General features: G+C 47.6%; 1 protein-coding gene across 3 annotated transcripts in view; it reads right to left on the reverse strand.

The window, feature by feature from the left end:
• The window catches only part of LOC139234114 (protein mono-ADP-ribosyltransferase PARP6-like), a 153,333-nt gene that overhangs the window by 17,277 nt on the left and 108,829 nt on the right, over positions 1-27,227 (reverse strand). For all 3 annotated transcript variants that reach the window (XM_070865069.1, XM_070865067.1, XM_070865068.1), the window contains exons 16-19: positions 10,397-10,464; positions 8,495-8,543; positions 2,609-2,721; positions 1,274-1,346 (exon numbers count right to left, since the gene is read on the reverse strand). In XM_070865069.1, the coding sequence (XP_070721170.1) occupies positions 1,274-1,346; positions 2,609-2,721; positions 8,495-8,543; positions 10,397-10,464 (303 nt within the window). The remainder of the gene's footprint in view (positions 1-1,273; positions 1,347-2,608; positions 2,722-8,494; positions 8,544-10,396; positions 10,465-27,227) is intronic.

Genomic DNA, 27,227 nt, shown 5'->3' on the forward strand with positions numbered 1-27,227 from the left:
AAGGTGCTATATAAATGCAAATCTTTCTTTCTTTTCTTTCTATAAGTGGTAACAAATCTGGCATAAAAAGCACTAGGCGGGGGGTGGCGGGGGCAGGGGGAGGGAGAGGGAGGAGAGCCTTGGGAGTTATATAACTGTACCAAAAATACGGATACTCCTATTCTCTCTCAAGATATTTAAGATCCAAGAACAGTGTTATCCCCATGCAGAGCTCCCTCTTGACCATGTAGAGCCAGACAGGAACAACAGTGTTGGCTGGAACTATATTTCAGCACCTGGTTTCAGGCCCGGTTTATAACTGCACCCTCAGATTAGTCATTCTGACAACCTGTCATTTTAACAGGGTCGCTTTAGTATCGTAGACGTCTACAGCACAGAAGGAGGTCATTCAGTCCATCGCAACTGTGCCGGCTCTCTGAAAGAGCTGTCCACTTAGTCCTAGTACTTTGCCTGTTCACCATACTGCTTTTCATTTTGTGTAGCCCAACTCCCCTTCTTAAAAAAAAAAAGACTATTATGGATTCTACTTCAGCTGTTTCGGGTCAGACGTCCCATATCCTAACTACTCTCAGCATGGAAATGGAATTCTCTTCAACTCTCCCTTCATTCTGTTTGGTGATCTTCAATTTATCTTTATGAACCTTGTCAAAACCCTTGATAATTCTCAACATCTCTGTCAGATCCCCGCTTAAGCTTTCTTCCCCTAGTGAAAGGTCTCCCAGTTTCTCCTTTATAACTAGAGCATTTCATCTGTGGTACTTGTTGAACCTTCCTTATCCGGAACCCTCGGGACCCGGCCTGTTCCGGATAAGGGATTTTGCCGGACGGGTGGTGGTCACGTTAAATTGGATGGTACAGGTACTGAGCAAGGGGATATCGGGGCTGGCTGGCTTGGGGCTGGGAGTTCGGCAGAGAGATCATGGCGGGGGTGGCAGTGGAACGTGGGCTCAGGCCAGTGATTGCGGGAATCGGCAGCGAAGAAGGACTTCAAATTGTTTATCTCGGAGTTCTGCGCATGCGCCACCCGGTGGCCGAGTGGTTCTGGACGAGGGGTGGTTCTGGACGAGGGGTGGTTCTGGACGAGGGAGGTTCAAGCTGTATCACCTTAGAGAATCTCTTCTGCAGCCTCTCTGTGGTTTTAACATCCTTCCTGGAATAAGATGGCCAAAAAACTGACAGTAATATTCCAACTGAGAGAATGCTCCTTTATATTCTTAAGACAATAGGGATGCAATTGATAATCCTGTTGTCCCAGTCGTAAGGGAACACTTACTTGTAATTTTGTATAAGATGCATTGACAAGTCCATTTCTTAGAATAGAATGCCAGTTCTCAATGTGTGAGCCACTGTTAAAGAAAGGAAGAGTGAGACACACATTAGCACAAATTCATCAGAGAGCAAAATACTTCAATCTTCAACACTACTAGAAATTAATAGCATTACTTAATTTGGGGGGGGGGGAATTAAGGGATATGGGGATAGTGTGGGAAGGGGTTGAGGCAGAAGATCAGCCATGGTATTGTTGAATGTTGGAGCAGGCTCGAGGGGCCAACTCCTGCTCCAATTTCTTATAGCTCAGCACAGATTGCAGACACCCATTTACCCCTTGATTTCAAAATTCTCATCTTTGTTTACAAATCCCTCCATGGCTTTGCCCTTCCCTATCTCTGTCATCTCCTCCAGCCTCACAACCACCCCCCACCCCCAGATGTCTGCGCTCCTCAAATTCTGCCCTCTTGAGCATCCCTGATTATAATCGCTCCACCATCGGTGGCTGTGCCTTCAGCTGCCTGGGCCCCAAGCTCTGGAATTCCCTCCCTAAACCTCTCCGCCTCCCTATCTCTCTTTCTTCCATTAAGATGCTCCTTAAAACCTACATCTGACTGACTAAGCTTTTGGTCACCTGCGCTAATTTCTCCTTGTGTGGCTCAGTGTCAAATCTTTTATTGGTCTCGTAATACTCCTGTGAAGCGCCTTGGGACGTTTCACTACGTTAAAGGTGCTATATAAATACAAGTTGTTGTTGCATGGAACTATTTGAGTGTTATTTTCTGAAAGTGTTGTAAATTAACTATTAATTTTTAAGACTTTTTACATGACTTTCCCTGTGTGCCTACATTTCTCATAGAATCACACAGCAAAGGCAGGCCATTTGGCCCATCGTGTCCGTACAGGCCGACAAAGAGCTACCCAGCCTAATCCCACTTTCCAGCTCTTGGCCCTGTAGGTTACGGCACTTCAAGTGCATATCCAGGTACTTTTAAATGTGGTGAGGGTTTTTGCCTCTACCACCCTTTCAGGCAGTGAGTTGAAAGAGCAATCCAATTAGACCCACTCCCCCTCGCTCTTTCCCCATAGCCCTGCAAGTTTCTCCTTTTCAAGCATTTATCCAATTCCCTTTTGAAGGTCACTATTGAATCCGCTTTCACCGCCTTTCTCGGCAGCACATTCCAGATCCGTTAGATATCCTTAAAAAGTGCTGCTCCCGGTGGGAGACGAGAATAAAGCTTCAACAAGACGCCTTGGGACTGCTGGTGCAATGCCAGCTCTTTGCTGTTTCTATGTCCGTGTTTGTGGACAGTCGGCAAGGCAACGGTCTGGAACTTACTGGAAGGCGAAGGTGCTGCCGTACAGCTTTTTGGCCGTGCGAAAGCGCGCTTCCTTGGCCGGCGGGCTGCTCAGCAGGAGGAACTGATGTGACGTGTGCATGAATTTCAACTGCTGTGGAGAAAAAAGACATGGCAGGTTCACGAAGTTACGGCATAAGAACCTAAGAAATAGGAACAGGAGTCGGCCATACGGCCCCTCGAGCCTGCTCCGCCATTCAATAAGATCGTGGCTGATCTGATCATGGACTCGGCTCCACTTCCCCGCCCGCTCCCCATAACCCCTTATCATTTAAGAAACTGTCTATTTCTGTCTTCAATTTATTCAATGGCCCAGCCTCCACAGCTCTCTGAGGCAGCGAATTCCACAGATCCACAACCCTCAGAAGAAATTCCTCCTCATCCCAGTTTTAAATGGGCGGCCCCTTATCCTAAGATCGTGCCCTCTAGTTCTAGTCTCCCCCATCAGTGAAAACATCCTCTCTGCATCCACCTTGTCAAGCCCTCTCGTAATCTTATAAGTTTCGATAAGATCACCTCTCAGTCTTCTGAATTCCAATGAGTAGAGGCCCAACCTCCTCAACCTTTCCTCATAAGTCAACCTCCTCATCCCTGGAATCAACCGAGTAAACCTTCTCTGAACTGCCTCCAAAGCAAATAGTTACCTGGATCCCCCCCTTCCCCGTCCTTTCATGGATGAATCACTTCACATCATGCTTGTAATGTATTTGTTTCATGGGTTCTTTGCTATTAAGAACTAGTTGGTTTATTAGCAAAGGTTTAACAATCACACGACACATTACCAGTTCATCCACCAGGCTCACAACTGCATACCTCATCGTGGATCCCCCGAACCCACCTGGCTGGGGTTTGAGTCTTGTGAACATCATGTGACTGGCTAAGCCACTCACAACTCTTAATAGCTCTACAACTATTTTAGTGCAAAAATATAAATCAAGCGCCCCCTTATTAAAGCGGCACTAGAACCAACAAATTGGGAAGTCATTGTTTTTCCTTCCGGGCATTTTGGATTTGATATCAAAATCTAGCATCAGATAGCAAAAACGGTGAACTAAATGGCCACAATGTGAAATAATTGCACCCTTCCCTATCTCTGTAATCTCCTTCAACCTCACCCCCCCCCCCCCCACGCGAGATGTCTGCGCTCCTCAAATTCTGCCCTCTTTGAGCATCCCTGATTATAATCGTTCCACCATTGGTGGCCGTGCCTTCAGCTGCCTGGGCCCCAAGCTCTGGAACTCTCTCCCTAAACCTCTCCACCTCTCTTTCCTCCTTCAAGACACTTCTTGAAACCTACCTCTTTGACCATCTTTTGGTCATCTGCCCTAATTTATTTTTATCTGGCTCGGTGTCAAATTAATTTTTTTTTGTCTTATAACACTTCTGTGAAGCGCTTTGGGAGGTTTTACTACGTTAAAGGAGCTATATAAATACAAGTTGTTGTTGTTGTGATATTTTTCAATCCAGTGTAATGTTTAACTAGGGGCTAGCTTCATAGCTGCCATCATGAGGATATAGATGAATTTGGTCTTATAACTGGTGTCGCAGGGTCTGAATTTTATTCGCCCCGGCACTTCAAGCATTACAAAATGTTGCTATATTTAATTCTGACATTCGCGCTGGTGCAGCAGTCGGCATTGCAGTGCTGGAGGGGTGTGGGAATGGTGGGGTGGGACAATGTGGCCAAGGATCTTCAAAACAGGACATCACAAACACAAACCAGGATCTCGAAATCTTTCTGCGCCACTGTACGGTGGTCCAGTGGGCAGGTGGAATCCAATGCCATCAGTCTAAGATAAATAAGGAACTAGCACCAGCTTGTGGCCCACAAGTTACAAGCCTCTGGGACAACTTCTGGCACGAGTTACCATTTGGGGACTATCCAGTTCCCTTATGGCTGATACTCCAACAGCAGGCACACTATATATTGAATCAACAGCACCTGCAGATCTTGCTGCAAATTGATTCAATTTTTAATGATCCTGGTGCTGCAAATGACGTTTAGCATTGGCAACAGTATCTGCCCAATTTATTCTGCATTGTCAGTGACTCTGTAATGGGCATAATCATCATATAAGCCTAGTCGATCCAGTCTTTGCTCATAGGTCAGTCCTGCCATCCCGGGAATCAGTCTGGTGAACCTTCACTGCACTACCTCAATAGCAAGAAGTCCTTCCTCAGATTAGGAGACAAAAACTGCGCACAATACTCAAGGTGTGATATCACCAAGGCCCTGTACAACTGCAGTAAGACCTCCCTGCTCCTATACTCAAAACCTCTCGCTATCAATTCCTGACACTCTTACATCATCATCATCATAGGCAGTCCCTCGAAATCGAGGAAGACCTGCTTCCACTCTAAAAGTGAGTTCTCAGGTTACTGTATAGTCCAATATGGGAATTACAGTCTCTGTCACAGGTGAGACAGATATCATTGAAGGAAAGGGTGGGTGGGGAGTCTGGTTTGCCGCACGCTCCTTCTGCTGCCTGCGCTTGCTTTCTGCATGCTCTCGACGATGAGACTCGAGGTGTTCAGCGCCCTCCCGGATGCTCTTCCACCACTTAGGGCGGTCTTTGGCCAGAGACACCCAGGTGTCAGTAGGGATGTTGCACTTTATCAGGGAAGCTTTGATGGTGTCCTAGAAACGTTTCCTCTGCCCACTGGGGATCGCCTGCCATGTAGGAGTTCCGAGTAGAATGCTTGCTTTGGGAGTCTTGCGTCGGGCATGTGGACAATGTTCAACCTTCATCGCCTCCAGGCTAGATCCAAGTCCGTCCCATCCTCTGTCGTCGAATTACAGTACGCAGACGACGCTTGCGTCTGCACACATGGGCAGAATAGTAAGGTCCCAAATGCTATTCTGATTATGCACCTTAACCACACAGTTTAGCTTCAGCTTCAGGAAGCCCAGTTCTGACGAGGGGTCATCGACCTGGAACATTAACTCTGTTTCTCTCTCTACAGATGCTGCCTGACCTGCTGAGTGTTTCCAGCATTTTCTGTTTATTTCAGATTTCCAGCATCCGTAGTATTTTTGTTTTAGTGCTAACTTGAGCTGCACGCGACAAGAGTGGCAAATTCTACAGTAAATCGTAATGGGAATGCTCGCCAAATTGAAGGTTGCTTTAAGCTGCCTGTCATCTTACTAGGATATTATCTCCCTGAAAATCTGCTCGGGTTAGGAGAGGAGCAAAACAAAAAAGGACCACACATTTTCAGCGTTAAAACTTCAAGCATTCATTGCACATCAGATGAGCCGTTCAACTGAGGCCGTCTGCTCTCTCAGGTGGATGTAAAAGATCCCACGGCACTATTTCGAAGCAGTACAGGGGAGTTATCCCCGGTGTCCTGGCCAATATTTATCCCTCAATCAACATGACAAAAAACAGATTACCTGGTCATTATCACATTGCTGCTTGTGGGAGCCTGCTGTGTGCCAATTGGCTGTCACGTTTCCCACATTACAACAGTGACTACACTCCAAAACTATTTGATTAGCTGTAAAGCTCTTTGAGACGTTCGGTGGTCGTGAAAGGCGCTATATAAATGCAAGTTGGTCTTTCTTTCTGGACTTGACTTGAGATGCTTGGCTTCACTGATGACTATTACTGGGGTCCAATCCCAATGCTGCCAAGCACCTAAGTGGACATTCTCCAAGCGTAAGCTAAGTCAGTGGGTGAGGCCCAGATTTTCCTCTTAATTCACGCCTGTTCTGGGAGCGGGTGGAAGCAGAAATGGTCCCATCGGCTCCCTTGCCTCTGCAACCACTTCCGGTAGTTTTCCTGTCGGGAATGCTTCGAGATGTTGAATATTCCCGACAGAATGTGTTCCAGGCCTCTGCTGCTTTAAGCAGCTGGAGGATGGAGTTGGGAAAAGGGGCACCTTGCCTGGTGTAATGGACCATGGCTAATTTCCTCCAATACCCAAGGTTGAGATCCCGAAACAACCCACAATGAATGTTTGAATCAGTGTGACCACTCCACGCTCCCCCCCCCCCCCCATCCTCCTGAAAATTTGCTGGGGGAATGCAAGTGGGCAGGAGTCCTGTCTCGAAGCACTTCCAGTGAAAACCTCACCACACAGGAAATTTAGGCCTGATATTCAATCGTAGAATATCACAGTTGAGCCCCATCCAGTCTTTCCCTGATATCCACCCGCATGAGAGCAACCACTGAATGGTAATCAGATCAGCAAATTCACGGGGTACAGTAGCATAGCGGTTATGTCACTGGACTAGTAATCCAGTGACTTGGGCTAATGATCCAGAAGTGTGAGTTCAAATCCCACCATGGCAGCTGGGGAATTTAAATTCAAATAATTAAATAAATCTTGAATTAAACAAACTAGTATCGGTAGTGGTGATCACGGAACTACCGGATTTACATAAAAAACCTATCTGGTTCACTAAAGTCATTTTTTAGGGAAGGAAATCTGCCGCCTTTACCCGGTCTGACCTATGTGTGAGTCCAGACCCACGGCAACGTGGTTGAGTCTTAAGTGGCCCAGCGAGCCACTCAGACGTACCAAACTGCTACAAAGAAGTGTGCAGCAGTACTGTGGGAGCACCTTCACCACATGGGACTGCAGCGGTTCAAGAAGGCGGCTCACCACCACCTTCTCAAGGGGCAATTAGGGATGGGCAATAAATGTCGGCTGTGCCAGCGACGCCCACATCCTGTGAACGAATTTTTTTAAAAAACTACAGCCCAGGGACCTGTGTTTGTTTGATTCAGTTCCACATTTTATAGTTGGTCATGAGATTAGCGCCCATTACAATAAAATCTTTGCCAGCCCTTTTCAACAGCAGTTAGCTGGCAGGCTGTCTAAATGAAGGAGTGCCACTCAATTTCTCCAAATGTGCATGCGCTGCCCAATGGTCATGTGAGCATATGCGCTGAATATTGGCCTTGAAATTCCGGCCTCACCGGGACTGTACGGCGTTCCTACGGACCCGGGAAGGCATCGAAAATGCCAGTTTCCAGCACGCAACGCGCATGCACTGGAAACTGGCATTTCCGATCTGTCAAGTTTCGGAAATGCCGAAGTGGAAATTTCCAATATTTACGCTTACAAATGTCCTCAAAAATCTTGCATAGCCTACTTTTACAGGTGCAAGTGTTTTTAAAAAAAACACAAAAACATCTAAAAATCAAGTTAGTAAAATATATATCATCATTAAATACCCTCCCCACAACGATAAGTTTATTTTTAAAAACCCTCCCCACAACGGTAAGTTTATTTTTTTAAACTTTTTTAAAAATTGGGAAATTATTTTTTTTAAAGACATGAATAACTTTAATTTAAATGAATGTAGTGTAATTATTTTCTATTTTTTAATTAGTGTTTTGGGTATTTGGGGCTGTGGTTTGGGTCTATCACAATCATAGTAACAGGAGTTTAGGACCCTGCAGAACTCCTATTACTATGATACCTTACCTGATTGGCTGCCCAGAGCCATCTGACTCCAGCTCGAGGCCTGCACATGCGTCGATGTGCACGTGTTGCGACTCGCAGTCGAAGGAGGCCACAGCATTGGAAGGTCCAACATGGGCATCAGCTTAAGGTAGGTGCGTATTTTTTCTCTAATGCCCGCGGGAAGGACAAACTGGAATTTCAGGGCCAATGATTCTGACGAAAAGGTCATCGACTTGAAACATTAACTCTGTTTCTCGCTCCACAGGTGCTGCTCTGGCCTGCTGAGTATTTCCAGCATTTTCTGATTTAATCTCAAGATTATCAACAATCGCAGTATTTATCTGCCCAGAAACATTTCCCCCCCTTCCCTTGTAATGGGCGGTTAACACGGACCAGCTCGCTAAATGTACTCAAACTAGGCCGGCATAATTTAACGGAATGAAACCACTTACTCTGCTGAGCGGTAGCTTCACGATGTGTGACCTGTTGCTGGAGATAATCCTAGAAAATAAACAGAATAATGCGTTGCTAAATTTCCATATTTTTCCACAACCGGTTTTTCTCTTGGGATGAAACAAATAACTTTCACAGACTGGCAGGCAGTGACTAGTGAGATAACGCAAGGTTCAGTGCTGGGAACCCCAGCTATTTACAATATACATTAATGATTTAGATGAAGGAATTGAATAGAATATCTCCAAGTTTGCAGATGACACTAAGCTGGCTGGCAGTGTGAGCTGTGAGGAGGATGCTAAGAGGCTGCAGGGTGACTTGGACAGGTTAGGTGAGTGGGCAAATGCATGGCAGATGCGGTATGATGTAGATAAATGTGAGGTTATCCACTTTGGTGGTAAAAACAGGAAGGCAGATTATTATCTGAATGGTGACAGATTAGTAAAAGGGGGGGGGTGCAACGAGACCTGGATGTCATGGTACATCAGTCATTGAAAGTTGGCATGCAGGTACAGCAGGCAGTGAAGAAGGCAAATGGAATGTTGGCCTTCATAGCGAGAGGATTTGAGTATAGGGGCAGGGAGGTCTTACTGCAGTTGTACAGGGCCTTGGTGAGGCCACACCTTGAATATCGTGTACAGTTTTGGTCTAGTAATCTGAGGAAGGACATTCTTGCTATTGAGGGAGTGCAGCGATGCCCGGGATGACAGGACTGACATATGAAGAAAGACTGGATCGACTAGGCTTATATTCAATGGAATTTAGAAGAATGAGAGGGAATCTGAAAGAAACATAAAAATCTGACGGGATTGGACAAATTAAATGCAGGAAGAATGTTCCCGATGCTGGGGAAGTCCAGAACCAGGGGACACAGTCTAAGGATAAGGGGTAAGCATTGAGGACTGAGATGAGGAGAAACTTCTTCATTCAGAATTGTGAACCTGTGGAATTCTCTACCACAGAAATTTGTTAGATATGTTCAAAAGGGAGTTAGATGTGGCCCTTACAGCTAAATGGGTCAAGGGGTATGGAGAGAAAGCAAGAAAGGGGTACTGAGGTGAATGATCAGCCATGATCTTATTGAATGGTGGTGCGAACTCAAAGGGCCGAATGGCCTACTCCTGCACCTATTTTCTATGTAACTACTCTGAGCCAACAGAACACGTTGAAACATTTATGCATACAACCCGATAAAACATCAGATATGCAAGGTTGTTGTAATTTAAGGATACTTTGTCCCTTCAAGGAGTTACTACTGTAGACTGTCATCTCTCCAGCCAATATATTGGCATTGAAATACTTCCATATCAATTGTGATATTTTAAAGCTAATTTAAACTGAGACACAGTAAGAACATATGAATTAGGTGCAGGAGTCGGCCATTCGGCCCCTCGAACCTGCTCCGCCACTCAATAAGATCATGGCTGATCTTCGACCTCAACTCCACTTTCCTGCACTATCCCCATATCCCTTGATTCCCTTAATATCCAAAAATCTATCAATCTCTGTCTTGAATATACTCAACGACTGAGCATCCACAGCCCTCTGGGGTAGAGAATTACAAAGATTCAACATCCTCTGTGAAGAAATCTTGTCTCAGTCCTAAATGGCTGACCCCTTATCCTGAGACTGTGTGACCCTTGGTTCTAGACTCCCCAGCCTGTGAAACATCCTCCCTGCATCTACCCTGTCGATCCTTGTAAGAATTGTGTATGTTTCAATGAGATCATCTCTCATTCTTCTAAACTCTAGAGAATATAAATCTACTCAATCTCTCCTCCATATGACAATCTTCCCATCCCAGGAATCAGTCTGGTAAACCTTTGGTTCTATAAAGGCACGATGTGAGCAACATCAAAAGTCACAACAAAAACACACACACACACACTAAGTTGAGATACCATTGCAGCAATGGGTGAGCCAGAGGATCCAACTTGTCCATTTGTTTTTTGATCTCCAGGTACGATCCCTAGAAGAGACATGACAAGAAGTTAAGCTGTTGGAGAAAACTTTGCGCTATAGTCTTCGTTTCAAAAGAAAAATCAATTCATGAGGTGAGACCATTCAACCCAGCCAAACTCACCCATCCAAATCCAATCCATGCTCCTCCAACTATTTCTTAAATGACTCCATAAGCTTTTGCCTCCATACCCCTTAAATGAACAATTTCCTTTATATTTCCCTTTAAACAGTGATTACAACAGTGACTACTTTCCAAAAGTACTTCATTGGCTGTAAAGCGCTTTGAGACGTCCAGTGGCCATGAAAGGCGCTATATAAATCCAAGTCTTTCTCTTTTTCCACCGGTTTAAAACTGTGTCCCATTGTCCTCTGTTGGTGGTTTGCCTTGAAGTAATGCTCCAGCTTTTTACTTCTTCTGTACCATTTACCATCTTGGAAATCTCTCAGGTCCCCTATTGGTTATATCCTAGCAGTGTTGAGAAGCCCAAGATTCCCCAGTTGTTCCTCCTAATTCAACGCTCTAATGCTCGTGGATGGTCTTGTCTCTTCTTGTGCACCATCTTCAGGGTGTGAATATTCCCTTTGTGCTTCAATGACCAAAACTGATCACAACAATCGAGGTGTGGACTGACCAGAACCCTGATACTGTTTGATTTGAGCACATAGAGTGCAGCTAGTTAGGCACAAATTCAGAATAGTGTATTTTCATCTGTACAAATTTATTTTTAATATATTCACGGGATGTGGGCATCGCCGGCAGGCCAGCATTTATTGCCCATCCTAATTTCCCTCGAAGATGGTGTGCCGCCTTGGTGAATACAACTAAGTGGCTTGCTCAATCATTTCAGAGGGCAGTTAATAGTCACATATCGGCCAGACTGGGGAAGGACGGCAGATTTCCTTCCCTAAAGGACATTAGTGAACCAGATGGGTTTTTGTGGCAATCTAGTAGTTTCATGGGGCTCAAGTTTCGGCTCGAGTTGCTCCTATTTTTTTGGAGCAACTAGTTTAGAATGGAACATCTTAGAAATTGTAATTCTCGCCATTTAGTTTGCTCCAGTTCGAGCAAGTTAGAATAGTTTCATTTTAGAACAGATTTTTTTTTTCCAAAAGGGGGCGTGTCCAGCCACTTACGCCTGTTTTGCAAGTTTAGGCAGCGAAAACGTACTCCAAACTAACTTAGAATGGAGTAAGTGTAGATTTTTGTATACTCTGAAAAACCTTGCCTACACTTATAAATCAGACATAGGGAACAAGGGCGGGGGAGGGGAGGGAAGTTTACAAACATTGAACACTTCACTTTTACAAATAAAGAGCCATCATCAATAATAAATGATAAATAAATCAATAAATCAACCAATAAATCAATGAAAATTTAAAACTAAAAATTTTTTTTTAAATTACGTTTCTATTCACCGACTGCAGCACTGGGAGCCCTCCAACAGCACACTGGGACGGCCCCCCCCCCCCACCCCAGTGTGTGTCTCTGTCTCTCTGTCTCTCTCTCTCTCTCTGTGTCTCTCTCTCTCTCTCTCTCTCTCTGTGTCTCTCTCTCTCTCTCTCTCTGTGTGTGTGTGTCTGTCAGTGAGGAGGAGGTGGTGGGCAGGGGCTGGGAGGAGAGGGGGAGGCTGATGACCGGGCCCTGCCGACAAGAGGAAGTCGGGCCGCCGAAGACTTCGGGTGGAGCCCTCCCCCAGCAAGATGCCGGGCGGGCCCCACCAAGGACGTGGAGGGAGGGGGAACGGCTGAACTGGGGGGAGGGGGGGGGGGGGAAACGGGACCTGAACAGAAGGGGTGGGGGGGGGGGGGGGGGAGCGGGATCTGAACGGGAGGGAGGGAGACCAGAGTCCGATCTTCGCCACCCTGGGCGCCCATTCGGCCAGGGCTGGGGGTGGTGTGCTTCTAGCGCACATGGGCAGAGGTCCCGGCATGGTTTTCAGCGCCGGGACCCGGCTCCGCCCTCCACACATTCTGCTGCGCTGTGCCAAAGGCCTGGATCGACCGGACGGAGGGGAGAATACCAAGGTAAATAATAGGCGCTGTTTCTGTTCTTAAAAAGTCGCCACACCACACGGAGATGCGCCGTTCTAACCCTGGGGGCAAACTTGGGACAATGGTCACCATTATTGATACTAGCTTTTTATTCCAGATTTTAAAAAATAAATACATTTCAGTTCAGAGAAGGTTCACTAGACTGATTTCCCAGATGAGGGGGTTGACTTATGAGGAAAGGTTGAGTAGGTTGGGCCTCTACTCCACTGAATTGAGAAGAATGAGAGCTGATCTTATCGAAATGTATAAGATTATGAGGGGGCTTGACAAGGTGGATGCAGAGAGGATGTTTCCACTGATGGGGGAGACTAGAACGAAGGGGCATAATCTTAGAATAAGGGGCCGCCCATTTAAAACAGAGATGAGGAGGATCTTCTGAGGGTTGTAAATCTGTGGAATTTGCTGCCTCAGAGAGCTGTAGAAGCTGGGACATTGAATAAATTTAAGACAGAGATAGACAGTTTATTAACCAATAAGGGAATATGGGGAGCAGGCAGGGAAGTGGACCTGAGTCCATGATAGGATCAGCCATGATCATATTAAATGGCAGAGCTGGCTCAAGGGGCTGTATGGCCTACTCCTTATGTTCTTAATTTAAATTCCCCAGCTGCCGTCATGGGATTTGAACTCATATCTCTGGATTACTAGTCTAGTAATTTAACCATAATGGTACCGCACTCGCTAATTTAGCAAACAGCTCTGGGTAAAAGGTAGATTGACCATGCACGCTTGGAAGGATATGATTTGTACCCACTTTGTCCCAAATCCTATGTTTGCAGTTTTTTTGCATCCCCATTTAACAAGTCTGGCAATTGAGGGTGAGGCAGGCAATTGCTTTCTGTGGATTGCTGTTTGTGTAGAGTACAGTACCCATTCATATCATACACACTTTGCACACCAACATGTTACTTTGCATATGTTAGCTGGGCTCACTTAGTACCACTCTCACCTCCTGAGTCGCAAGTTGATGGGGTCACAGTCTCACTCCAGGGAGATTGTGCTGCATTGTTGGAGGTGCGGTTTTTTTTTCTCTGGATGATGCATTAAGCTGAGGCCCTGGCTACCCTTGCTCGAGGAAAAGTAAAAGATTTCATGGCACTCTTTGAAAAAGAGCAGGTGGGAGATCCCTTTACTCCTCAGCCAACTCCACCAAAACAAATTCATCTCATGACTGTTGGTGGAACCTTTCTGCGTGCAGGTTGGCATTTGCCCACATAACAAGACTGACTACACTTCAAAAATAATTAATTGGCAGTGAAGGGTTTTGAGATGTTCTGAGAATGTGAAAGGCATTAGATAAAAACAATTCCTTTATTTATTTTCTGCCACCCATGTATTTACAGTGTCAGCCCTGGATCAGTGGGTAGCACTCTCTCGTCTCTGAGTCCGAAGGTTGTGGGTTCAAGTCCCACTCCAGAGACTTGAGTACAAAACTCTAGACTGACACTCCATTACTGAGGGAGTGCTGCACTGTTGGAAGTGAGACGTTAAACCAAGGCCCCGTCTGCGTGCTCAGGTGGACGTAAAATAACCCATGGCATTATTTTGAAGAAGAGCAGGGGAGTTTATCCCTGGTGTCCAGTCAATATTTATCCCTTAATCAACATAACAAAAACAGATTATCTGGTCATTATCACGTTGCTGTTTGTGGGAGCTTGCTGTGTGCAAATTTGATTACATTTATATTACAGCACAAATTTATATTACAGCAGTGACTACACTCTGAAAGTACTTCATTAGCTGTAAAGTGCTTTGGGGAATCCGGTGGTCGTGAAAGGTGTTATATAAATGCAAATCTTTCTTTTCTTTTACATGTGTTCTAAATATAGCCACACCGTTTACTTTTACGCTGACTATACTGCAAATCTTCTGTTATTCTAAATCATCTAAAACAGCAATTCAGAGCAAATAAAAAAAAGAGGTAATTGATTCAAAGATTAGCCTGGTATGTTTACGCATTAATGAATGATATAAAGTTTGTGTTTATCAGACTTCACTCTGGCTGCTGCTTTGATGGGAACAATGCAAGAGCTAAAATCCATAGATTTATTTGAGTTCACAGCAGTATCTCTGAAGCAGCAGAGTTTGAGGTGGGATTCAAGTGGTGCATTTATAGGACTACATACAGCTATTTTGACTTAAGCCCTTCTTCAACCCTTCTCTAATCTAATGGTTACAGTACCGACGTTCTAACCAGATACAACTCAGTTGACTTCATTCTAACAGTGACTACACTCCAAAAGTACTCTATTGGCTGTAAAGTGCTGAGAGACATCTGGTGGTCGTGAACGGCGCTATATAAATGCAAGTCCTTCTTTCTTCTCCGTAGCTGCCTGACACTTCAGTCTCTTCACCACAAATCAAAAGAAGCTTGAGGAGTCCACTTTGCGTGACACCTTGTGCCAAAGCATCAGTCTAGATTTTTGTACTCAAGTCTCTGGAGTGGGACTTGAACCTGCAACCTTACTGCATCCATGAAGATGTCTATGTTCTCATAGCCAGAAACACCTATCCAGCCTAGCCTGAGGCTGCAAGGAACCTGTTCCTCAGGACGAGGAGGGAACAATGAGGTAAATTACAAGGAGAGTAGAAGAAGTAGGCGCAAACGGAAAGGAGCTCAGTGAGGCGGAGTCATGAGAAGTTGTACCTTTCCCCTCTCGTTCCCCCTAAGGTCTTGGTTTATTAGGCCTATGACAAGAATGAAGCCGTGTAAGTCAGGCAGTACGTTGTCAAAACCTGTCCAACTTGAACGTATCCGAAATTGGACGACTTTCTCGGCTCGGGTCATTTGCACTGGCTGGCCGCGCACTGAATTGGTGCAGTCCCAGCCTGCAAGACTATCAGCAGGCCGGAGCCATTGGAGGGAGCAGCGGGCGGCAGCATACCACTGCAGGGAACAGCGCGTGCTGCTGCAGGAGGGCGACGGCTACGAAGCCAGGTCACTGATTGCAGTGCGGGCAGGCACAGCAGGAGGGGCGAAGGGGCGGCAAGAGTCCGTAGAGGGAAGTGACCGGGGCCCAGAAGAGGCGAGGGCCCAGGGGCAGCATGGGCCAGCCCACACTGCGATATGTGTGCGCACAAGGTCCGTGCAGCAGAGCTGGTTTCCAGTTAGTCTTGGGTAATTCTTGCCACTGGGCCAAGACCTAGCTCTGTCAAGCCCGTGTGGTGGCTGATGTGCAACAGCCAACACACATTAAAAAAAATCCACGCACAGGCATCTTCCACCCTTCATGATGTAGTTCGGGACCTGCAATATTAGGTCCTTCATTTAAATACCTGTGAACTCATCCCTTTTTGACATGGAAGCAAGTCATCCTCGCTTCAAGGGACTGCCTATGATGATGGAAAGAATTACCACTTGCAAAAAGTTGGTGTAATGTATGCACCTGTGAGCATGCTCACTGGGTTGTGGAGCTTGTTGACTTGTGAGTGGCTGAGCCAGTCAGACGCACCAACGTCAGTGTTCTCAATCAAGCCAACATCTCCAGCATCGAAGCACTGACTGTCATGTGTTCAACCAGCATTGTAACCCATGTATAATCTGACCTAAGTTGTTCACTGTGAGAACAATGACCACTAGGTGGGAGACACTCCTAACCTGGGCCTTCAGGTACAAAAGGGGAAGCTCCACCTTCATCACTTGGAGTGCTAAGGAAAAAAGGACAGGTCACAGACTGACCTTCTCTCAAGCATGGGCCTCGTGTGCATTTATACTGTATAGTAAGGACCTATCAATGGCGACGAGAAACTGGGATTTAAACCACGCGAGCATGGCCACTAGCAGAACAGATGAGAGGTATTGTGTTAAGGAATGGTTGGGACAGAGATTCAACATTGTTCAAGCAGCACACAGTTCTCCAGGCAGACAGGGGCAATCGGGCATGCCTCAACATGTAGTCGAACCCAGAGGGGGAGTTCGACAGAGACAATGGCAAGCTGAACGGCGATTCACCCCATTGCAAGAGACAATGCGGCCAGTAATGGGGCCATCAACACCTGTTAATGGCGCATTCAAGGACAATAACAGGGGCAGTCAGGGACGATCGACTGGCAAGGGACCTTTTGTTTCCAACAACAGCTCATGTTGGAGGCGTGGAGGCACACACTCAGCCGGAGTTTGCAGAGATGAGCAAAATACCTGCAGAAATTGCAGAAATGAACGCTGGGGGAAATCGCTGGAAGCTGAAGTTCAGCGAGTTCATGTGGAGCATGTATACAGTTCATACACCAGGACGCCACCGATATTGATGAAAGTGCTCCTCAATGGCATCAGACACGGGGGCCAGCCAGTCCCTGATGGATATCAAACAGTTCGAAAAGTTGTGGGCATCCAAGGCCAGGAGGCCAAAATTATCGCCGATTGACGCACAGCTACGGACTTACACAAAGCAGATCATTCCGGTGCTGGGCAGCGCCACGGTAATCGTGACCCACAAAGATTCGGAGAACAGGTTGCCACTCTGGATTGTCCCAGGGGACGGTCCCACACTACTGGGGAGGAGTTGGCTTGCTGTCATGAAGTGGAAATGGGGCGATGTCAATGTAATTTTCTCTGTGGAGCGAGTATCATGCTCACAGATCCTGGACAAATTTAACTCACTATTTCAACCCGGCATCGGCACTTTCATGGGGGCCAAGGTAGTGATTCACATAAACCCGGACGCCAGGCCAGTACACCACAAGGCCAGAGCGGTGCCGTACATGATGCGGGAAAAGATAGAAGGCGAATTGGACCGCCTGCTGAGGGAAGGCATCATCTCGCCAGTCGAATTCAGTGACTGGGCGAGCCCGATTGTGCCGGTGCTCAAGGCGGATGGGTCGATCAGGATATGTGGTGATTACAAGGCCACCATCAATCGGGTGTCACTCCAAGAGCAGTACCCGCTACAGAGAGTGGAGGACCTCTTTGCGACGCTATCCGGTGGCAAACTTTTTTCAAAATTGGACCTGACCTCAGCTTACATAACCCAGGAGCTGGCGAGTGAGTCGAAGAAGCTGACCACCATCACGACACACAAGGGGTTGTTTGAGTACAACAGATGTCCGTTCGGGATTCGCTCGGCCGCCGCGATCTTCCAACGAAATATGGAAAGCCTCCTCAAGTCGATTCCAGGGACGGTGGTTTTTCAGGACGACATCCTCATCACGGGTTACGATACTGAAGAACACCTCCGCAACCTGGAGGAGGTGCTACACAGACTGGACCGGGTAGGTCTGCGACTGAAAAAGGCGAAGTGCGTCTTCCTAGCTCCAGAGGTAGAATTCCTGGGGATGAGGGTAGCAGCAGACGGGATCAGCCCTACTGCGTCCAAGACAGAAGCCATCCAGAAAGCACCCAGACCCCGTAACACGACGGAGCTGCGTTCGTTCCTGGGGCTCCTGAATTATTTTGGTAACTTTCTTCCCAAATTGAGCACACTGCTAGAGCCGCTACACGTGCTCCTACGCAAAAGGTGGTGAATGGGTCTGGGGGGACAGCCAGGAAAGGGCTTTTAATAAAGCATGCAATTTGTTATGTTCCAACACTCTTAACACTATACGACCCATGTAAGAAACTTGTGTTAACGTGCGATGTGTCGGGTGCATGTTGCAGCATGTCAATGTCAAGGGTCAGTTACTGCCGGTAGCTTATGCCTCCAGAAGTCTGTCCCAGGAAGAAAGGGGTTACGGGATGCTGTAAAGAAAATGCACCAGTACCTGTTTGGCAGGAAATTTGAGCTGGAGACAGATCACAAACCCCTAACGTCCCTTTTGGCCAACAACAAGGCCATAAATGCGAACGCATCGGCCCGCATACAGAGGTGGGCACTCACGTTAGCCACCTATGACTATACAATTCGGCACAGACCGGCACCGAAAACTGCGCCGATGCACTCAGCAGGCTCCCACTAGCCACCACTGAAGGGGCTACCGAGCATGCTGCTGAGATGGTCATGGCTGTTGAAGCTTTCGGAAGCGAAGGCTCACCCGTGACAGCCCGTCAGATTAAAGTCTGGACAAATGGAGACCCGCTATTGTCTCTAGTCAAGAAATGTGTCCTGAATGGGGACTGGGCAGCCATGTACAGGGCATGCCCTGAGGAATTTAAACCATTTCACAGGCGCAGGAATGAACTCTCGATTCAGGCCGATTGCCTACTGTGGGGAAACCGCGTAGTCATGCCCCAGATGGGCAGAGAGGTGTTCATCAGAGAACTCCACAATGAGCACCCAGGCATTGTCATGATGAAGGCAATTGCCAGGTCACACGTTTGGTGGCCAGGGATAGACACAGATCTGGAACTTTGTGTTCGCAGGTGCAACACGTGTGCCCAGCTGGGCAATGCGCCCAGGGAAGCCCCCCTTAGCCCCTGGCCCGCCAAGCCTTGGTCACGCATCCATGTGGACTACACAGGTCCTTTCATGGGAAAAATGTTTTTGGTTGTAGTAGATGCCTACTCCAAATGGATCGAGTGTGACATTTTAAATTCAAGCACATCCTCTGCCACGGTAGAAAGTCTACGGACAATGTTCGCCGCCCACGATCTACCGGACGTCTTGGTCAGCGACAATGGCCCGTGCTTCACAAGCACTGAATTCCAGGACTTCATGGCAGGCAATGGAATTAACCATGTCAGAACGGCACCGTTCAAGCCGGCCTCAAACAGCCAGGCAGAGCGAGCAGTGCAGATAATCAAACAGGGGATGCTCAGAATCCAAGGGGGTTCCCTACAATTACGCTTATCACGCCTCCTGTTGGCCTACAGATCCCGACCACACTCCACCCGCAGAGCTGCTAATGAAAAGGACGCTCAAAACCCGGTTATCCCTTATGCACCCCACCATGAAAGAAATTGTCGAGAGCAGGCGCCAGTCACAATATGACTACCATGACAGGAATGCGAGGGCGCGATGTATTGATGTAAATGATCCTGTTTTTTGTCCTCAACTACGCTGCAGGGCCCAAATGGCTCGCAGGCACTGTGATTGCCAAAGAGGGAAATAGGATTCTGGTAGTTAAACTTACCAATGGACAAATATGCCGCAAACACGTGGATCAAACAAAAAGGAGGTTCAGCAACCCCATAGAAGAAGCAGAGGAAGAACACGATGTTGAGTTCACTCCACCACAGGTGACCGAACACCGGAACCAAAGTGAGGAGAGCCCAGTCACTGTGGGCAGTCCGGACAGGCCTGAGGCACCGCAAACTGCAGACACTCAGGCCAGCGCCCAACAACCGGAGCCCCAACTCAGGCGCTCTACAAGAGAGCGTAAACCACCTGAGAGACTCAACCTGTGATCCCAATAAGACTTTGGGGGGGAGGTGATGTCATGTATTCAACCAGCAATGTAACCCATATATAATCTGACCTAAGTTGTACACTGTGAGAACAATGACCACTAGGTGGGAGACACTCCTAACCTGGGCCTTCAGGTACAAAAGGGGAAGCTCCACCCACCTTCATCACTTGGAGTGCTAAGGAATAAAGGACAGGTCACAGACTGACCTTCTCTCAAGCATGGGCCTCGTGTGCATTTATACTGTATCGTAAGGACCTATCACTGACCACACTCGACCAGCTCCGTTGTTCGCATGCCCGGCACAAGACTCCCAAAGCAAGCGCTCTACTCAGAACTCCTACTCGGCAAGCGAGCCCCAGGTGAGCAGAGGAAACGTTTCAAGGACACCCTCAAAGCCTCCTTGATAAAGTGCAACATCCCCACCGACACCTGGAGTCCCTGGCCAAAGACCGCCCTAAGTGGAAGAAGAGTATCTGGGAGGGCGCTGAGCACCTCGGGTCTCATCACCGAGAGCATGCAGAAATCAAGCGCAGGCAGCGGAAGGAGCATGCGGCAAACCAGGCTCCCCACCCACCCTTTCCTTTAACCACTGTCTGTCCCACCTGTGACAGAGACTGTAATTCCCGTATTGGACTGTTCAGTCATCTGAGAACTCACTTTTAGAGTGAAAGCAAGTCTTCCTTGATTTCAAGGGACTGCCTGTGGTGATGAGCCAGTCACGTGATGTTCACAAGACTACATAAAACCCCAGTAAGTTGGGTTTGTGGGATCCACGATGAGGCAGCTGGTTGTGAGCCTGGTGGATGAACTGGTTGTTATATATGCAGACTATAGATATACTCTGTGTAGTCAATGTATAGTTGCATAAGATGGAGACTTGTTTACCTGATTTACTATCAATAACGTTTACACTGTGTATATACTATGCTGGCACCACTAGAGGGTGCAACTGGTGGAGACCGGGGTTTCCTGCCCTGGTGACAGGGGCTGTATAAAACGGTAGCCACCATGCGGCTGCCTCACTCTGGAGTTACGAATAAAGGACCAAGGTCACTACAGTTTGAGTACAACACATTGCCTCGTGGAGTGCATTACAGACGTAACTGATGACTAGTATACGGATTTTCACGTGATTATGGCTACCTTTGGCACACTAAAAGACTTTGCAGAGGGGGATGATTGGGATGCCTTCACGGAAAGACTCAAGCAATATTTTCTGGCAAACGACCCGGCAGAGGAGATGAACGCATCGGCGGAGAAGCGCAAGGCTATACTGCTGACCAGTTGTGGGCCCGAGGTCTACCGCCTCGTCAGGGACTTGCTGGCACCCACAAAGGCCAAGGATAAGACATACGATGAGCTGACTGAACTAATTCGCAGCCAACTAAAACCAAAAGAGAACATCCTTTTGGCCAGGCACAGATTCTACGCTCGCTGCAGACCTGAGGGCCAGGAGATTGCAAAATATGCTGCCGACCTCAAGTGATTTTGGTACGCACCTCAACGAAGCATTGCGAGACATCTTCCTTATGGAAATTGGCCACAAGGGCCTCCTTCACCTGCTATTATGTGCTGACAACACAGTCAACCTGCAGAAGGCCATCAGTCAGGTGTTTGTGACCTCGACCTGCAGCACCAAGCAAATTATTCATCCTGTGGACTCAAACCCGGCAAGTACTGTACACCGAATAGTGCCTTTCACAGGCAAGACTGTAGAACTCCGAGTCCGCCGAGGGGTGCTAATCGAATAGTATCATGCCCTGGCGTTGCGGAGGAAACCATAGGGTTCACCAGTGTCGGTTTGCTGAGTACGTATGCAAAGCCTGTAACACGAAGGGCCACCTCCAGCGTATGTGTAAAAGAAATACGACTCACCGTCTAGCAGAGAAGTCTTTAGATGACTTTGAATCCAGCGGGAAGTATGATGATTTGGCCAGAGAGACAGCTCAGCCCAAAGAAGTGTATGGAGTGTATACCTGCACCACCGATTGTCCTCCAATGAAGATGGAAGTCGAGATAAACGGCGTTCCAGTCTTCATGGAAGTAGACACGGGAGCGAGCCAGTCAGTGATGAGCCAGGATGCCTTTGAGAGGCTATGGAATGAAAAACGACCCGAGCTGGTTCCAGTACAGGAAAAGTTGCGCACCTACACCAAGGAGCTGATCACAGTCCTTGGTAGTGCGGATGTAAGTGTAATCCATAATGGCGTGGTGCACAAGTTACCTTTGTGGATTGTTGCAGGTGATGGTCCAACGATACTCGGAAGAAGGTGGATGGGGAAGATCCAGTGGTCCAGCAATCGATGTCCCCCATGCTCAGAGGCAGAGCAAAACCTCACCTTCGCTTGTGCCAGGCACCAGAGAATTGACCAGCGCAGCACCTGAGGCACAGACCGTCCATCACGACTGTGCGGTAATGATCCGACCGGAACAACCTAAAAGTACCTTCCCGGCTCCAGTGGCAGGATTCCTGGGGAGGAAGATCGAATTCTTTCAGCTTTTGTGACAGAATCGCGGGAGAGAAGGATCAAGGCAGTCGACCTCTAGGACAGAGGCAAGATGGCATCCCTGCTGCAACGAGGTGCAGCATGGCTGAAAGATAAGATGGCCGTGGCCACGTCACAAGGTGCAATGCTGAGGGACCAACACGTGGTGTCTTAACAAAGGATTTGATTGGGGTAAAGCCAGCAGGGTTCTCTTAAAGGAGACCTGCAACCAACTGTATGCATGGCAATCAATGTAACGAAATAATTAAGATTGGGAACTAAATGTTGTTGCGAGATGTTGGTACTATTCCTAATGTAAAGAACAAAATGTTGTTGCGAGATGTCGGGAATAGTGTCCTCAAAAGTAGCAAGCGAACAAATTCGGGAGGGTAAAGGCACTGATCCTGATACCCTGCCCCAGGTCTATCCCACGCTGCAGGCACAAGATGGCACTATTCACCACGGACCTTGAAACGAAAACGGTGCCAATATACGCAGTCAGCCGTCGTTGCCCACCACCTGGATGGAGACGGCGCAGCCCCCAGACCCAGTCGCTACCTCGGCCATGTCCGGGAGGGAAAAGTCAGAACCAACAAGTTCCCCAAATAGGACCTGGAACAGCCAGGTTCCCAACACCGTTAGAGAGCAGGCAGAAGATTCTGCAGCCCTCAAAGGAGGACAGGGAGGCCACACACATCTGTGGCTCTGCCCACCACTAGGCAACGGCAAAGGCCCCGAGTCCTGGCTAGGTGATCAAACCAAGCCCTCCCTGCTAGCAGGGGGCACAGCGTTGCTATCAGGCCAGCTGCATCATCTCGCTGGGGGTGGGGGGGGGGGGAATGGATGTATGTAGCCATGGACACACACATGGATCACACCCAGAACCCTCTGGAACCTCCACTGCATCATCGAACCATCCAAACTGGTAAACCAACGTTGTGGCAAAAGGACTTGGGGGTTAACAGGGAGAGAGCCAAGCCAAAGCACAGCCAAGGTGCAAGGGCTATTGGCACTTAAGTCTGGGGAGAGCTAAGCCAGAGCCTATAGTGCAAAGATAATTGGCACAAAGGACTTGGGGGAGAGTGATGTTATATATGCAGACTATAGATATACTCTCTGTGTAGTCACTGTATAGTTGCATAAGATGGAGACTTGTTTACCTGATGTACTATCAATAAGGTTTACACTGTGTATATACTATACTGGCACCACTAGAGGGTGAAATTGGTGGAGACCGGGGTTTCCTGCCCTGATGGCAGGGGCTGTATAAAAGTGGGGCCACCATACGGCTGCCTCACTCTGGAGTTACGAATAAAGGACCAAGGTCACTACAGTTTGAGTACAACACATTGCCTCGTGGAGTCATTTATAAGTACATTACAGACATAACACTGGTAATGTGTGGTGTGATTATTATACCTTTTGCTAATAAACCAACTAGTTCTCAATAGCGATGTGTTGCTATGAATTCTTCAGCAAAGAACCCATGAAGCAAATACATTAGAGGGCTACCCCAGATCGGGGGAAGGGAACCTATGGAAAAACCAGCAGCCAGAAGGCCTCGGGCTGGCATTGTTCTTCTTCGCTGGCCCGAATACATATTTTATCTTATTGGAGATCTAAAGAGGCTGCTGGTAGTCCCTTTTGCAAATCCTCTGATCTTCAGGGTCCACTTTCACCAGGCACTCCTTTTCAATGGCAGGTGTTGGGTAGAAATCCAGGAAAATTATGTTGGAGGCATGGTAGCATTGCTGCTGCATCATTTGCACAAAACGTACGCTGGGAATAGCCTCCAGGTACAAAGGAGGCAGAGTCTTGTTGCGCATCTCCACTCTAATGTTCTGATCCGAACTTCAGAAACTCCATCATCATCATAGGCAGCCCCTCGGAATCGAGGAAGACTTGCTTCCACTTTAAAAGTGAGTTCTCAGATGGCTGAACAGTCCAATGTGGGAATTACAGTCTCTGTCACAGGTGGGACAGACTCGTTGAAGGAAAGAGTGGGTGGGACAGGTTTGCCGCACGCTCCTTCCGCTGCCTGCGAATGGTTTCTGCACGCTCTCAGCGACGAGACTCGAGGTGCTCAGCGCCCTCCCGGATGCTATTCCTCCACTTAGGGCGGTCTTGGGCCAGGGACTCCCAGGTGTCGGTGGGGATGTTGCACTTTATCAGGGAGGCTTTGAGGGGGTCCTTGAAACGTTTCCTCTGCCCACCTGGGGCCCGCTTGCCGTGTAGGAGTTCCGAGTGGAGCGCTTGCTTTGGGAGTCTTTGTGTCGGGCGTGTGGACAATGTGTCCTGCCCAGCGGAGCTGGTCGAGTGTGGTCAGTGCTTCGATGCTGGGGATATTGGCCTGAGCGAGGACGCTGACATCGGTGCGTCTGTCCTCCCAGGGCATTTGCAGGATCTTGCAGAGACATCGTTGGTGGTATTTCTCCAGCGATTTGAGGTAAATTGTCTGCTGTAAACTGGCACACAAGAGGTAGTACGATGTGGAAAATCAGCCCCTATATTGTCTTCTCAATATAAGAAATTGGGCTACTTATTGGTGTGGTATTCATAGGTGACTTCCTAATGCTGTATCTACAACACTGAATAATTTATGCCCTACATGTGTGTACGAGGTTGGAAAGAGATGCTTTGATACCCTGAGGATTATATTGAGTGCTTTGGGTTGCTATCGCATTCCTATCATAAATGCTCTGAGGGTACGTTAGATCATGACCTCAAGCCTCCATCTGCTCTCATTGGCTTTACTGAGGCAGAAGTCAACAAGCAAAGCAATGTTGAAAGCTCCTCTGATGTCCCAGTGTGTCAATTATAAATACTCAACCCAGCAAGTGGAAAGGTTTGATCCCCAATTTCTGCGGTTGAGCTCGTCCAACCAGCATCATTGAAACAGATTAGCTGGCCATCAGCGCATTGCTGTTCATTAACTGTGACTACACCGCAAAAAGTACTTAATTGGCTGTAAAGCGCTTTGAGGCGTCCGGTGGTCGTAAAAGGCGCTATATAACCCACGAGATGACTGGGTTGTCTTATGCAGACAGGTTGAGCAGCTTGGGCCTGTACTCAGTGGAGTTTAGAAGAATGAGAGGTGATCTTATTGAAATGCATAAGATTCTGAGGGGGCTCGACAGGATAGATGCAGAGACGATGTTTCCCCTCGTGGGGGAAATCTAGAACTGGGCGTATAGTTTCAGAATAAGGGGTTGCATTTAGAATGGAGAAGAGGAGGAATTTCTTCTGAAGGTCATGAATCTGTGGAATTCTCTACCCGAGAGCTGTAGAGGCTGGGTCATTGAATATTAAGGTGGAGATAAGACAGATTTTTGAGCGATAAGCGACTCAAGGGTTATGGGGAGCGGGCAGGGAAGTGGAATTCAGCCCAAGATCAGATCAGCCACGATCTTATTGAATGGCAAAGCAGGCTCGATGGGACAAATGGCCGACTCCTGCTCCTATTTCTTATGTTATGTTCTTATAAATGTGTCTTTTTTTTCCCAATTGGGACATTAGTTGTGGGGTGGTACAATTGCCTTCAGAATCCCCGATCACTAGCCAACGACGCCTGATCTATGATTGTGAAGACTTAAGGTAACATTATCGGGCCTGGTTGTGAGAAGCCTACTGATGCTCACGGTCGAGGCTGGCGTGTGATGAATGGTCAATTGGGTATTTGGAGATAGCGGTGGCAGCAAATGTATAATGTCCCAGAGTGACTCCAAGGCATAATGAGGGAAGAAAATGAAAGAGACATTATTTTTGTTAAATGCTCTGGAAGAACTTCCAGAAACATGTAAAGACAGGAATCTAGTGGGAACCAAATTCACCACATACAGAATAATTTGGCTTTGGAACTTTTCAGAATTTTTTTCCCTCTCTTTTTTTCCGTCAGCGCAACAACAACTTGTATTTATATAGCGCCTTTAACCTGGTTAAAAATTCCCAAGGCGCTTCACAGGAGCGTGCAAAACATAATTTGACACCGAGCCAGATGAGGCAAATTAGCACAGGCTTGGTCAAAGAGGTAGGTTTTAAGGAGCATCTTGAAGGAGGAAAAAGAGGTAGAGTGGCGGAGAGGTTTAGGGAGGGAATTCCACAGCACGGCCACCTATAGTGGACAGGGCACTCGAGTAGGAGGCTCCGCAGTGACCCTCATCATTGTTTGACCAACAAGGAAATAAAGAAAGACTTGCATTTATATAGTGCCTTTCACGACCACCAGATGTCTCAAAGCGCCTTACAGGCAATGAAGTACTTTTGGCGTGTAGTCACTGTTGTAATGTGGGAAACCCAGCAGCCAATTTGTGCACAGCAAACTTCCACAAACAGCAATGTGATAATGACCCGATAATCTGTTTTTTTTGTTATGTTGATTGAGGGATAAATATTGGCCCAGGACACCGGGGACAATTCCCCTGCTTGTCTTCGAAATAGTGCCGCGGGATCTTTTACGTCCACCTGAGAGAGCAGACGAGACCTCGGTTTTAATGTCTCATCCGAAAGAAGGCACCTCCGACAGCGCAGCACTCCCTCAGCACTGCACTGGGAGTGTCAGCCCAGATTTACATGCTCAAGTCCCTGGGCCACAGCCGACACTGCGTGGTAGAGAAAAGCACACAGGGTGCCTTCTGCACACTTCACCACAACACTTTGGGTTTTTTATTGTTTGTTTGCAATTTTAGTGTTTTCCTTTCCTTCACAGTCTTGTTTTCCTCTGCCTTCAGTTATTCCATTTGACAGACGGCCTGCCTCTTTTGCTGTTAAGAGCTGCAGACATCTGCTTAAAAATTGCTGTCAATCACCATTGCACTCGTGGACCTTCAACTAAAATTGCGCATTCCAAGATATTTTTAAAACTCAAGTGTGTAGGCGCTGGGTGACAGTTCCAACTGCTTCTTGTAGGCAAACCAGGCGGAAAGCTTCCTAGGTTTCCATTTTCAAAAGGAAC

Source organism: Pristiophorus japonicus, chromosome 21 (genome assembly GCF_044704955.1).
Source record: "Pristiophorus japonicus isolate sPriJap1 chromosome 21, sPriJap1.hap1, whole genome shotgun sequence".
Taxonomy (NCBI): domain Eukaryota; kingdom Metazoa; phylum Chordata; class Chondrichthyes; family Pristiophoridae; genus Pristiophorus; species Pristiophorus japonicus.